The following is a 14,361-nucleotide window of genomic DNA, read 5'->3' as shown; positions in this document are numbered from 1 at the left end:
CCTGTCGCAGTGATTAAGATGAAGTATTAGTTTCTATTATTAATTTGAACATATAATATGAAAAAGCAGCAACAACATCTAAAGTTACCTACCTCTCTCCATCGGGTCGTATCAGCGGACGTCTGTCACGAAGTATGGGTCGCTTAGGTAGGCTCGCGGGACCTCGCAGGTAGATACTCCTCGAACCTGAGGAGCCAGAACCTGAGATGTCCTGCTGAGCGGCGTCGTCGTCGTCGTCCTGCTGCGCCGCATCGTCGTCGTCCTGCTGTGCCGCATCGACAGCGGCTTGCTGCTCCACCTGCTGTTGTACGGCGTCGTCCTGCTGCGCCTCCTCCTCCGTCCTACGGGTGCTCCTCCTCCCCCTCCCCCTCCCCCTCCTCGTCCTCGTCCCACCGCCCACCATCTTTGTCCAACAACCTGCAATTAAGAGTAAACAATTAAGCACAGATAAAAAAATATGTATTTAGAAACATATGCAAAATAAATGAAATATAGCATTACATCGATTAAAAATAATCTTCATATGTGTCCGGGTTAGCCGGATCATAAGTGTCATCATCACTATGAACCATTTCATAGTCAACATCATCTGAAGGCGCAATTTCGTCATTGGCATTGCCTTCAAGTATTTCTAAGTCATTCTCATTTTGCACCTCATCATCCTCGTCATCAACAACCATTTCAATATCTACTTCCATTCCGATCGCTTCGGTTAAGTCTATCTCAAATTGCCCTTCGAGCCCATCTTCTTGGAAGAACTCTCCGTCATATGTGTCCGGGTCTAAGTTATAATCTTCATCGTTTGGAACAGGTAATTTAGCTTGCGGTGATACCTTATACACAACATCCCAACCCTTAAGATGTTGTTTCGTTTGGCACGCATATGGAAGATAATACACTTGTGTGGCCTGTTGGGCCACAATACAGGTAATTTGCCGCCATCATTGTAACGAGGGGGTGGATTATGCACGCTCGGCAGTTTGTCACCATAGTAAGTTGTTGTGAAGTTTGACACCTCCTCCAGTATGTATGCCTCTGCAATGGAAGCCTCGATTTTGCATTTATTTCTACATTTCTTTCGGATACTCTTTAGACATCTCTCGATTGGATAGCACCAACGTCCCTGCACGGGCCCCCCCATTCGTGCCTCATACGGGAGATGAATAATCAAATGCTGCATCGGATTGAAGAAGCTGGGTGGAAAGATCTTCTCCAGCTTACACAGTAACACGGGTGCCATCCTTTCCAAGTCTGCAATCATGGTCCGAGCTAACTCTTTTGCACAAAGCTGGCGGAAGAAATAGCTCAACTCTGCAAGCGCTAGCCAGACATGCTCAGGGACATAGCCTCGAACCATCGCCGGAAGAATTCGTTCAATCCATATGTGGAAGTCATGACTCTTCATCCCTAAGACTCGCAGGGTAGATAAGTTCACCCCCCTACTAAGGTTAGCTGCATACCCATCAGGGAACATTAACATCTTGATCCACTCTAGTACTTCCTTCCTCTGGGCCCTGCTCAGGACGAAATCGGCCTTAGGCCTTCTCCATGTCTTACCACCACTAGGCGGCTTCATCTCTTGGTTTGGTCTATCACATAACTCTGCCAGATCCACTCTTGCCTTTACGTTATCCTTTGACTTATCAGGAATCTCCATAATTGTCGCCCAAAGTGCCTCGGCGACATTCTTTTCAGTGTGCATCACGTCAATGTTGTGTGGAAGGAGCAGGTCATCATAATAGGGGAGCCGAGTCAAGCCCGACTTATGTGTCCACATATGTTGCTCACCATATCCCACAAAACCACCTTCTGGGTTGGCCACGAGACCATCTATCTGTTCACGAACTTCGGCACCAGTCATCATTGCAGGTGGGCGGTCTGTCACCACGACACCTTTCGTAAAGTTCTTGATGTCTAGTCGGAATGCATGGTCAGGAGGGAGAAATTGTCGATGTTTATCGAATGACGAATATTTGCCACCCTTCTTCAACCAAATGAACCTAAGAGCTTCCTTGCAAACTGGGCATGGGAACTTACCGTGAACACACCAGGCGCAAAATAGCCCGTACGCCGGAAAGTCATGCATGGAGTACTGGTACCAAACATGCATTTTGAAGTTTGTCTTCGTAGCTCGGTCGTACGTCCATACCCCTTCCTCCCAAGCACGGACCAATTCATCAATCAAAGGCTCCATGTACACGCCCATTTTATTCCCCGGGTGTCCAGGAATTATCAACGACATGAATATGTTCTGTCTTTGAAAGCATACGCCGGGGGGGGAGATTGATGGGGATAACGAACACGGGCCAACATGTGTATGGGGCAGCGGTCATTCCATAGGGATTGAACCCATCTGTGGCCAGCGCAACACGAACATTACGAGCCTCTTTGGCTTTCTCATGGTGAATGGCATCAAAGTGGGTCCATGCTTCACCATCGGATGCGTGAACCATCTTGTCAGGATTGTATCGTTTGCCTTTTTTGTGCCATGTCATCTGTTTTGCGGATTCCTCTATCATGTATAGACGCTGGATCCTCGGTATGAACGGAAGGTGGCGTAGGATTGTCACGGGGATGTCGAGCTGCCTCTTCTGTCCATCACCAGAGTCTACCTCCATGAACCTAGATGATTTACACTTCGGACAGTACTTTGCCTCAGTGTGTTCTTTCCTAAATAGGACGCAGCCCTTCGGACAAGCATGTATCTGCTCATACGTCATCTTGAGTGCACGAAGGAGTTTCTGTGCCTCGTACATGCTCTTTGGCAGAACGTGATCCTCCGGAAGCAGGCTGCCAATAACTGTCAACAAACCATCGAATGCGTCTCGACTCATGCTATACTGCGACTTGAACGCCATTATACGCCCAATGGCATCCAGTTGAGAAACCTTTGTCTTGCCGTGAAGGGGTTTCTGTGCCGCGTCAAACATGTCATAGAATGTCTTTGCGGTCGCCTCTGGCTTGTCCTCCGTACGTCCTTCGGCGAACTGTGCCTCATGATAGTCGTTCAACATGTCTCCTACCCCGGCATCAGCATCGTAATCCTCGACGCGTTGTCTCACCACCTCCTCTCTCGTGCGATGCGCTTCACCATGGAAGATCCACCGAGTATAGTCCGGCGTAAATCCATTCTTCCAAATATGTTCTACCATGGCCTTCTTTGGTTTTCTTTTCCGGTTGTCACATTTGCTGCACGGACAAGGGACTAGGCTAGCTCCTTTAGCAGCTTCGCCATATGCCCGTTCCACGAAAGCATCGGTCTTCCTAATCCATTCTGGGGTGACATCATTACGTCGAACGCGGCCCGTGTACATCCACTCACGGTCCTCCATCCTCTAACATATATAACCGAGTATAGTTTAATATAGACATGTAATGCATGTACACTATGTTCCTACCTTCTAATAGGTGAGGATAGGTCCTAATCCCACCCGCGGTTGCGTAGATGGAGTTAGTTTCCATGCTCTACTCCGATCCAAGATAGAATTTCGGCAGCACCTCCCCGCTGTTCTCTGGATACACTGTGGCGGAACTGCCCGAATTATTCCAACTTAAGCGCCCAAGTCCCGCCTTAGAGGCTAGACCACACTTAAATGGGAATAACCCTTCAATCCCTCGGATCTAGTCCGACACGGCCACTGACAGGATCAAGTACCACAATCTCACTCGAAGGTGAGTCACAGAGCAAATACAATAAAGCATAAAACCATACATGCCACAATGTTAAATTATTACATCACCATTATCATCATCGGAGTTTTTGCAAAAGTATCCATCATTGTTCGAAGTGCAGCGGAATAAAACTAACGGTCATTAAACAGAGAGATGGGGAAGCCTGTCCCATCACTCCTCATGCTCCTCCTCAGCCGAGGCAGGGTCCCACTCAACAGTCCAACCCGGTGGTAAGGTGGACGGCCAAGTCACTCCAGCAACCATGTCCTCCAGAGAACCTGTAAAAATTATGCCACAAGCAAGGCTGAGTATACTAATACTCAGCTAGACTTACCCGGTGTGAGGAGTCTACTCCTCTACCTCTAGACATGCAGCTGTTTGGCTGTGGGGTTTGGTTGCCAAAAGCACTAGCTGAGTTTCTACATCAAAGTTTTAACTTAGTCAAAGTTAAGTGTGACTCTCTTAAGGCTAAAAATGGACTATCTACTCATACATGGTAGCAAGCATTATTAACAATCAACATCTTATCTCAACTTATCATACTTCCACTTATTACTCAATGCAGTACAATGGATCAAGCAGTCTCATTAGCTGCGAGAAACAGACGATTCGAATCGAGTTTTTATCCTTGCAAGGTAAACCTAAACACACGACATGCAGGGGCACTCCGTCCCCACACACATCAACCGTCCCCATCGATTCCCCGTCAGCAGATCAGGGCTCACCGCCTTGGCGTACAATGCCCCACTGACCCCGACTGGCCGTCGTGCAGTGACCGCACTTGTACCCACCATAACCGGAATGGGAGACCTCGTCTCAGGACGCGTGAGGGGATATGTCCACTGCCGGGTTCACTCAGGTACTAGGCTTACCGATTTACCATATTTCTCGGCATGTGCTTAGTACGTTCAATCGCTTGACACGGGTATCTGCACGTTAATCCTTATTCCATTTTCCATCTCGTAAACAACCAATCCCCATGGATTGTTGTCCACCAACTAGTATCATGACAGTATAAAAGTGGGTACAATCAATTTCCTGATCTCGCGCGAGTGCTAGAAAAATCACTCGTCTTCTACCGAGATCCTAATTAAGTAAAGCAACTACTCGACCTGTCATACTAGAATTCATCTCAAAAGGATTCCTGAGATCATGCAACTAGGGTTTCAAACAATTCCTACACCTAAGTGCACAAGCAATCCTACAATCATTAAGTGAAGTAAAATAGTATAAATAACAGGTTATGCATAAAACCGGGGCTTGCCTTCCAAAGCAGTGGCAGGCAGGTCCTCTGGTGCAGGCTCTGGTGCTGGATCTGGGGCTACCTCCTGAGCAGCTCCTTGCTCCGGCACGAGGATGTACTCTCCGTCAGCAAGATTACAGTCTATCGAAATGCAATGAACATGGATGTCATGATTATGCAAGATTTAAGAACATAAGCTAAAAGAAACTAAGTTAAGAATTAACTTAGGGTTTCCTGGTTATGTGGGGCTTCTAATGGTATACATATACATAGACTTATTACCTTTTAGGTTTAGGTTTTTCCTTTAGGATAACATAGTGGATTGGTATTATCTTTATAGATTTCAGTGGACAATTTTATATATAAAGGTTTTAGGATGACATTAATTTACATTATTTATCTTCCTTTCCTTAATTTCCAATTAGGGTTTCTAGTGTAGGTTTGAACTACGACAGTGTTTTAATAATTTTCAAAAATTCTGTAAAAATTACAGTGGGTTGTCACTGGCTATTTTAGCTTGTTTTGAGAATTTGAGGCTTAAGGTAAAAAAAAAACTAGTCCTTAAACAAAAATAACAATAGCTAGGCAAAAAGGGCCACTTTACACTACAAGTCTTTTATTAAAGTGGGTCCTGACCTAAGGGTTATTTTTGTTGGCCTCTAGTAGTGATAAAAAGCTCTTGTACCAAAAAGGACAGAGAGCAACATGATGGTTGATTAATGATGGATTTTTGAAGTTTGGTGCAAAAAGGGTGATTAGAACTAACTTGTTGTTTGAAAAATATCAAACAACAGATTTCAGATTTTTCTTAAGTTCTTATTATCAACACATTAGTTATCCTAAGGTTTGGGGAGGTTTTACCTTAGGGTTATTTTTGTAGGGTTTTTCTAAGTTATCCTTGTTTTATTAATTTAAAAGGTAGCTTTCTTATTTTACACTACAACAGGGTATGATACATTTTTCCAGTGAACTACATTGACTAAGTATCTCAACAAAAATAGGGGTGCCCTCTGGTTCATTATTTATGTCACTTTTTCTATTTTTCTTAAACTTAAGCATATTATGGAATAAGGGGTTAAAACTAACTTAATGTAATGGACAGAGGGGTTTAACATTTTTAACTAGGTCAGTAGGTAGATATAAACTTCTCCAAATTTTTCTAACCTTAGTTAAATAGTACAACCATTTTTCTTGCTATTATTAAGCTTTTGGTCCAAACTGTAATTAAATCATAACCTTATATTTTTCTCTAGTGCTTATGGGGTTTTATATTTTTCTTAGATAGGTTACATTATTTAGAGTCTGGCAAAATTAGTTTGACCAAATTTGGATAAACCAAACAGAAGTTATGGGTTTTTAAAGTTTCTGTTTGAATTTAAATCAGGTTTTAATTAAGTTTTTCTGGAAAAACAGTTTGCGCCGAGGTCCCTGGGTTTAAACCGAATCAAACCTCGCAGATCTACCCTTACGCCACTATTCACTTGAGTCTCTGACTTTTCACTTAACCCCCTGGATTTCTCTCCCTCTCACCTGCAGTCCTTCCCTTAACTGAAACAGTAGCCGCGGGAAAGAAAAGGGTGGCGTGGCTTACCGGCGGCGAGGGAGGTCCGGCGAGGTGGTCGGAGATGTTCAGGAGGTCGCGACGGTCACGTCGATGTGCGGGTCGGCGTCAGAGGTGGTCGGAGCTCCCCTGGCCACGAACACAGGCGGCGGGGATCGACGGCGGCGCCTGCTCCGGCCAAACCACGGCGGGAGAGTTCAATTAATGGGCACGAGGAGCTTCACGGGATGACACAGAGGCCATGCGCGCAACGAATCGGGAAATGGTGAAGGGGTTTACCCGGTCCACGTGCGCCGGCGAGTTCTTGAACTCCGGTGAGCGCGATTTGGCTTCTCCGGTGACGCGGGCCCTCGGTTCAAGCTTGAGCAAGGCTCACGGTCTCACCAGGAAGCTATCTGGGGGCTTGAATCGAACGGAGGGGGACTGGAGAGGGGTTGGCCACGGCGGTGGCTCTTGGTCGGCACTGGCGGGCTGCGGGGAGGTCGCCGGAGGCAACGGCTGGCTCGTGCGAGTCCGGCGAGGTACGGAGGGAGCAATGGGGAAGGCAACCGAGTGCTGGGGCGGGTTTTATAGGCGCAGACGCGGCCGGGGCGCCGTCTCAACCGTTTGGCACGACGCGGGCACGCGGGGCGCGCGCGCGGGCGTGCTCTGGCGAGCTCAGAGCGCGTCGAACACGTGGCGCGTTGCTTCTGCCCGTGTTCTTCGCTCTGCTGAGTGGCCAGGCGTACGAATCTCGCCCTACCGCCTGTGGGAGATCTCTTCCCTGCACCTAGGGCTACCTAGTTCATGTAAGTTCCAAGAGTAGATGTGGTCTGGTTGAGGAGATATGGTAGCGCCAAGTCTTGTCTGTCTGCCCTGTGCAAACCGAGACAAAACCAGTGCCAACTCGTGTCAAATGGTTTTGGCTTGGGTTCAAACTTTTCCAGGGCATTCTAGGGTTCATTTGGCGCCACTTTGTTAATTGGGTCGACTGGTTTTGAAAAGGGGATCAAGGTGAACATGAGGGATCTTTGCTCAAGGGTTGGTTTTTGACTTAGACAAAATCTGCATTTTTCCCTTGTGTTCAACCTTTGGTGATCTTTTTAGGACTTTTCTGAAAACTTTTTGGGGGTACTTCCTTACTATTAATTGTAGGTTATTAAGTATATTACAACTTTTATATTTGGCCTAAACCATGATCATGATGTTTACATGATCTTTTGATCATGGCTTCAATTAGGGTTATAATTGCCTATGGGGGTTTTGCTCTAGGGTTTTGGGAGATCTCCACTTAGATGTGCATTACAAACTAGGGCATGACATCCAAGGTGGATTACACTTGCTTAGGATCTAGAATTCCAAGTTTGGTATACTTTGCCCAATTCAGTCTCCATGTGATAATGGGTAAAAGGGGTAACCCTGGGATGGACATCCTGAGTAACACCTGGGGTGTTACATACACGTCCTGGCAGGGAGAGTGTACTGTCCGGAGAACAACGGGGAGGTGACGCTGAAACTCTTTCTCGGACCGGAGTAGAGCATGGAAACTAACACCATCTACGCAACCGCGGGCTGTCCAAAAAACGTGGACAATTCGAAACTGATACATTTGTAGATATGCAAAGATCTGCATATCTACACTGTATCTCTTTCGAACGGGAGACGCCTAACTGGGTTACGTGATCTACGACCATGATGCGGAAATAGAGGTTATACCTAGGGTGGCGGTGGAGTCAGGCTAGTGGGGCTGTGGCGGGTCGGTGCAGTGGCGACGCGACGCGGTGCAGGCAGACCCGCAGCGGCTAGGAAGACCTCTGCAAAAAATACATGTCTGTCAACAAAAAATTCACATCACCGGCACTCGATCAAGCGGTTAATACAATACAAAATCAAGCGCTCGCTCTAGTTCATTCGAGCAAGGTCACTATACAATCAAGCGGTTAATACAATACAAAATCCTAATAAAACACTACAAGCACTCGCTCTAGTTCATTCGAGCGAGGGCGCGGGCGCCGTCGAGGTGGTCATGTAGAGGTATGTAATGTCCAACCAAGGCATTGTGTTGCACTATTAGCATGTCTGTCATGTGATAAAAGATGGAAACTAAACCAGGGTCTAACAACTAGTGTGGTATATTAATCCACACTTAGCCAATCTATAACCATGCAAGCATACATCAAACGATCAAGAAATTAAAAAAGAGACAGTTTAGTTTGTGTAACAATATTACTCGTTAGATTACTCTTATCTCATCTACTGATAAATGTGGTTCACAATCAAATAAAGCTTACCAGGACTTCGGCCGGCGAGGGAGGCCGCGGCGGGCGCGGGCGCGGGCGCTGGCGAGGGCGGCCGCGGCGGGCACGGCGGGCGGCGGCCGCGCCGGGCGCTGGCGTGGGCGGACGCGGCCGGCGACGGCACGGCGGGCGGCGAGCCGGCGATGGCGCGGAGCGGCGGCGGGCGCGCAGGGAGAAAGAAGGAGAAAGGAGAAAGAAGAAAGAAGAAAGGAGAAAGAAGGAAGCCGCGGGCGAGTATATTCGCCTTCTTTGCCGAGTGCCCGTGATCTGGCACTCGGCAAAGTTTTTTTTTAATTTTTAAAATAAACTTTGCCGAGTGCCAGATCGGTGGCACTCGGTAAAGGATCCTTTGCCGAGTGTCTACCATCTGACACTCGGCAAATATTACCTTACACATCTTTGCCGAGTGCCACCCTGGGGGGCACTCGGCAAAGAAATCTTTGCCGAGTGTCTTCCTTGGACACTCGGCAAAGTACATTTTTATTTTTTTTATTTTGCTAACCAAAATTTTTGTGGTATGTTCCTACACTATGTAGACCTACATGTACCATTTTGGGACAATTATAACAGTGTTTTCTATAGCTAGTACATTTAGTTTGTTTATTTGAATTTCTTCGGAAAATTCATATTTGAACTGCAGGTCACTCGAAACTTGGAAAACCGTGAATGCAAAAATGATATCCATGCTACATAGCACAAGTTACGACCGATTTCAGGAGCGGACCGGAAACTTCGAGCACCATGCTCACTCAACATGGCCGTGAACTTGCCATACAACTGTTTAAAACATTTATAAAACACAAACAAACTTAGAAAATCATGAAACTTGTCCACATGTCATGATATCATATGTAGAGTCTGTGATAAAAAATTTAGAATGTTTGGAGAAAGTTGTGAGACGCTATGTGTAGAAACCTAAGAGAACCACACATGAAATCATAGAGTTTCAATGTGGATCTCTTAGGTTTGTACACATAGTGCGTTACAGCTTTCTCGAAACTTTTTCAAATTTTTATCACAGCCTCTACATATGATATCATGACACGTGGACAGGGTTCATGATTTTCTGACTTTGTTTCTGTTTTATACAATTTTTAAACACCTGGATGGCAAGTTTACGGTCATGTTGAGTGAGCATGGTGCTCGAAGTTTCCGGTTCGCTCCTGAAATCGGTCGTAACTTGTGCTATGTAGCATGGATATCATTTTTGCATTCACGGTTTTCCAAGTTTCGAGTGACCTGCAGTTCAAATCTGAATTTTCCAAAGAAATTCAAATAAACAAACTAAATGTACTAGCTATAGAAAAAACTGTTATAATTGTCCCAAAATGGTACATGTAGGTCTACATAGTGTAGAAACATACCACAAAAATTTTGGTGACCAAAATAAAAAAAATTAAAATATGCTTTGCCGAGTGTCTACAGAGGACACTCGGCAAAAACTATGTTTGCCGAGTGCCAGATATTTGACACTCGGCAAAGACTGACGGCCGTCAGTTGTAGACGGCCGCTAACGGCCCTTTGCCGAGAGTCATGTTTGCCGAGTGTTTGACCCTCGGCAAAGAAGTCTTTGCCGAGTGCTCGGCTGTGCCGAGTGTCCTACACTCGGTAAACTAGCTCTTTACCGAGCGCAGGACGTTGCCGAGTGCGGCACTCGGCAAAGCCTGCTTTGCCGAGTGCGGCACTCGGCAAAGCCTGCTTTGCCGAGTGCCCGATAAAAAGCACTCGGCAAAGCCACCGGCACTCGGCAAAGGCGCGAATTCCGGTAGTGATCTTTACCGAGTGTCACCATCAGACACTCGGCAAAGTAGATTTTTATTTTTCTTTTTATTTTTTCTCTCAAACTTTTTCTACTGCCTTTCTATAGTACATATACTACATGTTCAAATTTGGCACAATTATCAAAGTGTTTGCTATACTGTTAGATTTTGTTTGTTTAATTGAATTTTTTCGGTTATTTCAGATTTGAACTGCAAGTCACTCGAAAAATGGAAAACGGCGAATGCAAAAATGATATACATGTTATGTAGCACAAGTTACGCCCTATTTCAGGAGAAGACCGAAATTTTCAAGTACTATGCTCATGAAACAAGATTGCGAACTTGTGATCTGGTGGTTTTAAAATTGTATAAAACACAAAAAATACAAAAATCATGAAACTTGCTGAGATGTCATGATATCATATGTAGAGACGCTGATAAAAATTTGAAAGTGTTTCGTGAAAGTTGTCACGCACTATGTGTTGAAACTTAGCCGGCCTTCACATGAAATCATAGAACTTCAATGTACCGGCTAGGTTTCTACAAATAGTGCGTGATAAATTTCACGGAACATTTTTAATTTTTTATCACATCCTCTACATATGATATCATGACATGTGGACAAGTTTCATGATTTTGTGGCTTTATTTATGTTTTATACAATTTTAAAACATCTGGATGGCAAGTTCACGATCTTGTTTCGTGAGCATGGTGCTCAAAAATTCGGGTCTTCTCCAGAAATAGGACGTAACTTGTGCTAAATAACATGAATATTATTTTTGCATTCGCGGGTTTTCATCTTTCGAGTGACTTACAGTTCAAATCTGAATTATCCGAGAAATTCAATTAAACGAACAAAATCTAATAGTTATAGAATACAGTTTTATAATCGTGCCAAAATCGAACATGTAGGTCCACATACTGTAGGAACACACCACAAAAAGTTTTGGTTGGAAAAAAGAAAAGAATAAAAATATACTTTGTCGAGTGTCAAAGTACAACTCTCGACAAAGCATGGTTTACCGAGTGTTAGCCAGGCGACACACGGCAAAGTAGCTTCTTTGCCGAGTGCCAATGCCTGGCACTCGAAAAAGGTAATGGCCGTCAGCTATAGATGGCTGCTGACACTCGGCAAAGCGATCGTTGTCGACTGTCTTACTCTCGGTAAACGTAGTTGTTGCCGAGAGTGTTACTTTTCCGAGTGTGGCACTCGGCAAACAATTCTTTGTCGAGTGCCCGACAAAAAGCACTCGCCAAAGCGTTGAGCACTTGTGCCGGATTCCGGTGGTGGAAATTGAGTAGCTTATTTTGCTTCGAATTTAACATTTCATCACTTTCCAAAGTTTAGATATAACCCTATTTAAAATTCACAGGTTGGGGTGAAAATTAATTTTATATATCACCAGAATATGTTTCTAATCTATAATTTATAACACACTCGATCTTCAGCTCGCACTCATACAGTAGAAATGTGACACATAAATATCTCTCACATATAACAAATAGTAATATACAAATATATTTCACATAAAATCATATTAGCTTAATTGATCTATTCCTAAATTGTAATTATTAGAATGAAATTCAGTTCAAAGGAAAGGATCATATGAAGTAGTCATGTTGCCCCCAAATTAAAAAATAGTTTTAGGTAATTACAATAATTGATGTATGTGTTTTATATATGTGTCTAGATTTATCATTATTCATTTTAATGTAGATATAAAATCAATAGCTAAAACGAATACTATTTTGAAACGGAGAGAGTAGTATTTTGACTAATTAATATCATTGGTAGAAATAAATATCCTCTTTCAGATATTTATGGTGACAGACAAAATTTGAACACTTATAAATTACCGAGAATCACAGTAAAGGTGTATACATCAAAATTACATTCGCTGATCCAGACCTAACCAATTGTAGCTAAGGAACTTATTAGGGTTTTCTCTAGTTCTTCCTGTAGTCTTGGATGATCAAGATTCGTTGGCTCCTTCTTGTTGCAACTTCGTCGGTAGCCTCTCCATCTTCTTTTCCTAAATTCCCATATTTTGATTTTTCACTTCATTGCTCGTTCTGTCTCCTGCTAGAAACCAACAGATCTGAAATTACTAAAATTCAGAGGCATGCATCGGATGGTTATATTACAGCGAGACTTATCGAATTCATTCAAAAGCATAGCCGAAAATGATTCATCAAATAATGCAATTGACATCATCACGATGCTCACAATATTACATTAAAGGAGCTTATAAGATTGATCTGTTATAACAATAATAGACTATTTTTACATCATCACGGTGCTCACAATAAATCTAAGTCATACGAATACAACACGCAATTTCTGTCGCTTGGGCAACGCCGACGCAGGATTCTCTTTCTTTGGTAGCTCCAGATCATCGACCTTGGCGAACCATGGGTGCTTGAGCGCGGCGGCTGCCGTCAGCCTCTTCTCGGGATTGCATGTGAGCAGGCCACTGAGCACCTCGAATCCTTCCGTGGATAGCTTCGTCTCGGGGAACCGATTGCGCAGGCGGTTGCACCGTTGCAATTGCATATCCAGCTCCGGCATCACCTCCCTGGCGAATGGCGTGGACGAGAACCACGGCCACGTGCTGTCGTCAGGCACGCCGAGCAAATCGAAGATCGCGCAGAGTTGTCCGTCGTCGTGGAATCCCTGGAACAGTGGCCTGCCTTTGTTGATGAGCTCCGCCATGACGCAGCCAAGGGACCAGGAGTCGACCTTCTCGTCGTAGTCGGGCTTCCCCAGAAGCATCTCAGGCGCCTGGTACCACAGTGTGCCGGCCGGCGCGTACGGGAGGCGCTCGTCGATGGACATGGCGAGCCCGAAGTCACAGATTTTGACGACGCTATGACTCTCGCCGATAAGGACGTTCTGGGGCTTGATGTCGCGATGGATAATGTGGGCGTCGTGCATCTTCTTGGTGCCTGAAAGTAGCTGCCACATTGCGGCGCGCACGGTGGCCTCGGGCAGCGGCGGGCTCCCGCGGGGCCGCTGGCAGAGGAGATCGTGGAGGCTGGCCGCCATGCACTCCATGACGAGGATCATCTCCCCGGTGACGGGGTCGCGGACGACGCCGTGGTAGCCGACGACGAACGGGTTGGCGCCGCCGCAGCTTGCCTCCTCAAGGAAGCGCGCCTCGCGGAACGCTGTATGGTCGGCCGGGCTGTAGCGCTTCATGGCGACGGTCTGGCCCGTGGCACGGTGGCGCGCCTTGAAGACGGCGCCGAAGGCACCCACGCCGAGGCAGCAAGTGTCCTCGAACTCGTATTGGTCCATGCTCCCCACGGCGATGCGCTTCCGCTTCAGGCCTGGCTTTACCGCGGCGGTGGGGTTGCAGACGGCGGCAGCGGTCTTGACGCTGGCAGCCATCAGGGCCGCAGGGGACGAGGCGAGGAGATGATGAGGTGGACGACGTCGGTGACGGATGTGAGTAATGCGAGAGAAAGCGAGGGTGTAGAACTGTAGATGGAATACTTATAACGTTGCGTTAGATTAGATAGTTAGATTAGATAGATGCAATGTGTCCGTATCTTTGTTCCCTGGATGGATTAACGATATCTGTCCATCTGATCGAATCTTAAAGCAAAAGCAAGTCAGACGAGGGCAGCCACGCTTTTAGCATATGAACACTTGCTTATTAATTATACCTTTTTACATCTGCACCTCATCTTGCTTATAATCGAGCGAATAATTCAGTCTCAGAGATCAGCTAGCAATACACGTCATACTTACTTGAATTTTGCCAACAATGAAAATAGAACAATTTAAAAATGTGCAAACATAAGAAAAATTCTAGGATGGACTATAATGATAACTAAACTTCTCTA

At 45.5% G+C, this 14,361-nt stretch overlaps 1 protein-coding gene across 1 annotated transcript; it reads right to left on the bottom strand.

Annotated features, from left to right (window-relative positions):
* Positions 1 to 12,829: 12,829 nt before the first annotated feature.
* On the bottom strand, positions 12,830 to 13,903 carry LOC103628023 (putative cyclin-dependent kinase F-2). The gene has a single exon (XM_020537939.1). It carries the CDS (start codon positions 13,901 to 13,903, stop codon positions 12,830 to 12,832), a length of 1,074 nt encoding a protein of 357 aa, XP_020393528.1.
* Positions 13,904 to 14,361: the final 458 nt, after the last annotated feature.

The sequence above is a fragment of the Zea mays genome, chromosome 5 (assembly GCF_902167145.1).
Source record: "Zea mays cultivar B73 chromosome 5, Zm-B73-REFERENCE-NAM-5.0, whole genome shotgun sequence".
Taxonomy (NCBI): Eukaryota; Viridiplantae; Streptophyta; class Magnoliopsida; order Poales; family Poaceae; genus Zea; species Zea mays.
The sequence above is the reverse complement of the archived record's forward strand: the minus strand, read 5'-3'. Positions and strand labels throughout refer to the sequence as shown.

What these genes read in the sequence shown, in the direction of transcription:
- LOC103628023 (XM_020537939.1), bottom strand. Translation starts at nt 13,903, where the DNA reads ATGGCTGCCAGCGTCAAGACCGCTGCCGCCGTCTGCAACCCCACCGCC.